The sequence below is a fragment of the Macrobrachium nipponense genome, chromosome 7 (assembly GCF_015104395.2).
Source record: "Macrobrachium nipponense isolate FS-2020 chromosome 7, ASM1510439v2, whole genome shotgun sequence".
NCBI lineage: Eukaryota > Metazoa > Arthropoda > Malacostraca > Decapoda > Palaemonidae > Macrobrachium > Macrobrachium nipponense.
Genome location: NC_061109.1, coordinates 22,654,259 through 22,657,316, shown reverse-complemented (window position 1 = coordinate 22,657,316; position 3,058 = coordinate 22,654,259). Strand labels below are relative to the sequence as shown.

At 38.2% G+C, this 3,058-nt stretch overlaps 1 protein-coding gene across 1 annotated transcript in view; it reads left to right on the top strand.

The window, feature by feature from the left end:
• Positions 1-2,766, top strand: part of LOC135217077 (tubulin alpha-3 chain-like) — a 7,722-nt gene extending 4,956 nt beyond the window's left edge. The window contains exons 2-3 of the mRNA XM_064252761.1: positions 746-968; positions 1,443-2,766. Coding sequence (XP_064108831.1) covers positions 746-968; positions 1,443-2,572 — 1,353 coding nt within the window. The 3' untranslated portion in view covers positions 2,573-2,766. The remainder of the gene's footprint in view (positions 1-745; positions 969-1,442) is intronic.
• Positions 2,767-3,058: the final 292 nt, after the last annotated feature.

The following is a 3,058-nucleotide window of genomic DNA, read 5'->3' as shown; positions in this document are numbered from 1 at the left end:
ACTCTTATGAGCATATTATGACCTTATTGTATTCAATAATCGCGTTTCCGCATTGAAATAATAGATAAATATGGAGCATGCTAGGTTGCCAGTTAGTGAATTTTGAATGAAATCCTATGGAATCATGTCGCGAGATTTGATCATCACTGTACATCTTTTTCTTCCATGCCAACTAGTTACTACAATATGATTAAATTCCTGTAATATCAAGCATCCTCTCATGAGTCTGTACAATAAACTGTAACCTATATGGAGAGATTTTAATGTTCACATACTATATAATCTTGCAATAACTTATTAAACAAAGCATGATCAAACCCCCAGCTTACTGGGGACACATGCACGGATTTCCCCTCACACATAAGTTGTAAACTTATTCCTAACTTAACGTAAATTAAAACGTGCTAAAATCTACAGTCAGAGAGATCCTTGCTTCAACGAAAAATAAAATAAATACGCTATATTTTATTAGAAATAAATTTTTCTGTACTATTTAACATGAACATTATTTATTTTTAACATTTTCATTCTAATTAATATATCATAAATATCCTATCCTAAAATTCCTGTACCTTTAACTCAACACAAAACACTTTTAAAGACATTTTAAGCTTTTTCACAGACCTTTCCTACCCCCAACAAGAATAACAATAAAAACAAAGTAGTAAGCAAAAGTTTACTGCGTTTTACATAATTTCCTAACTCGTTTTACATAATTAACTAACTTTCATTGTTGACCTTGCAGCGTGAATGTGTCTCCATCCACATTGGCCAGGCCGGTGCCCAAATGGGCAATGCCTGCTGGGAACTGTACTGCCTGGAACATGGAATCAGTCCTGACGGACGCATGGAAACTAGGGCTGACAGCAAAGTGGACGATCAGTCCTTCAGTACGTTCTTCAATGAAACTGGGTCAGGGAAACATGTCCCCAGAGCAGTGTTTGTGGACATGGAACCTACAGTAATTGGTAAGTAATCTGTGCTTTCATACCTCAAAACTGTAATGATTCATGACAGCAATAGGCTTCAAAGACTAACTTCAAGATGTTTCCTTTGTTCACTAGTTTCTCAGTGAACTTGGGGACTCTTCATGATCCTTTAAGAGCTCTAAGTAAACAGATAACACATGATCCTTTGAAATTCATCCAATGAAATAGTGCTGTCAATATTAAGTATCCAAAGTGATATACAGTCTCTGCAGTGCTGATGTTAGGGAGTGCCTGTTGTATTTTCATGCAGCAAGTTCTCTCTTTTATTATTTAAATCACACTGATATCCAGTGATTATGCGATACTTATAATCACCATTTCATGCAAATGACAACAGTTTTATTAACAAAGTAGCAGCTCAAAAGTGTGGGAACGAAATTATACTATGACCCTTTCCAGGGAAAATATAAGCCAAAAAATTACTATCATTGAGTCTACTCCATTGCTTTCCAGATGAAATCCGTACTGGAGTATACAGACAACTGTTCCACCCTGAGCAGCTGATATCTGGCAAAGAGGATGCAGCAAACAACTATGCCAGAGGTCACTACACTATTGGAAAGGAGTTGATCGACAACGTGCTGGACCGGATAAGGAAGGTCACTGACAACTGCTCAGGCTTACAAGGTTTCCTTGTATTTCATTCCTTCGGAGGGGGAACTGGATCAGGGTTCACCTCACTCCTCATGGAGAGACTTTCGGTGGACTACGGTAAGAAGAGCAAACTTGAATTTGCTATCTATCCAGCTCCTTTACTGGCGTCTTCTGTTGTCGAACCATACAACTCTATACTAACTACCCACACCACACTGGAGCATACTGACTGTGCCTTTATGGTAGATAATGAAGCCATCTATGACATTTGCAAGAAAAACCTTGACGTGGGTCATCCTTCCTACTCTAACTTGAACCGACTGATCAGCCAAGTCGTTTCCTCAATCACTGCCTCTCTGAGATTTGATGGTGCTCTCAATGTAGATCTGACAGAGTTCCAAACAAATCTTGTGCCTTTCCCTAGAATCCACTTCCCACAGGTTACATATGCACCCATCATTTCAGCAGAAAAGGCGTATCATGAACAACTGTCAGTTGCCGAAATCACAAACGCATGTTTTGAACCATCTAACCAAATGGTCAAGTGTGACCCACGCCATGGGAAATACATGGCCTGTTGTCTCCTGTATCGAGGTGATGTCGTGCCAAAGGACTTCAACGCTGCCATTACAACCATCAAGACCAAACGAACAATACAGTTTGTGGACTGGTGTCCAACTGGTTTTAAAGTAGGCTTAAACTATCAGCCACCAACTGTTGTCCCAGGAGGGGACTTGGCTAAAGTGTCCCGATCAGTATGTATGCTTTCCAACACCACAGCAATTGCTGAAGCCTGGTCACGGTTAAACCAGAAGTTTGACTTGATGTATGCTAAACGTGCTTTCATTCATTGGTATGTTGGAGAAGGGATGGAAGAAGGTGAATTTGCAGAAGCCAGGGAGGACCTGGCTGCATTAGAGAAAGACTATGAAGAAGTTGGAGCTGATACCGTTGAACAAGAGAGTGCTGAGGAGGGTGACGAGTACTAATACTCTGGGGACCACACCCATATTCAATTGATGTGTATTTTCTATTTTGCTCATTGCTGAAAGATTCTATTCAAGATACCAAAACAAAAATGTTGGCATACAAATACCATTTGGTGCAAAATCCTTTATAAATGAATGAGTACCTACAGAATAAATGCAAACTTGTGAAAACATAAATAAACTGATGATAAAAATTGGACTCTAAATCTGAACTCCAGGGCAATATTTCACATTACTTGAGCTTTCTTAACAAAACAAACTGTTTATAAACTTCTTGTTATAAATTCACTTTTTTTGTCTCATCATAAATAATTACAGTAATTAAAAGAAATGGTTGATAAAAGGAAATAACTAACAATATGTATAAGAAAAAGGAAATTAAATTGTAGTAATTAAAGATAATCAAAGTTTGTGCATGCCAATCATAATGATGATGTTCTTGAAGTTTTTAACTAAACATTCTGCAGCTATGTGAGTGATCTCTAC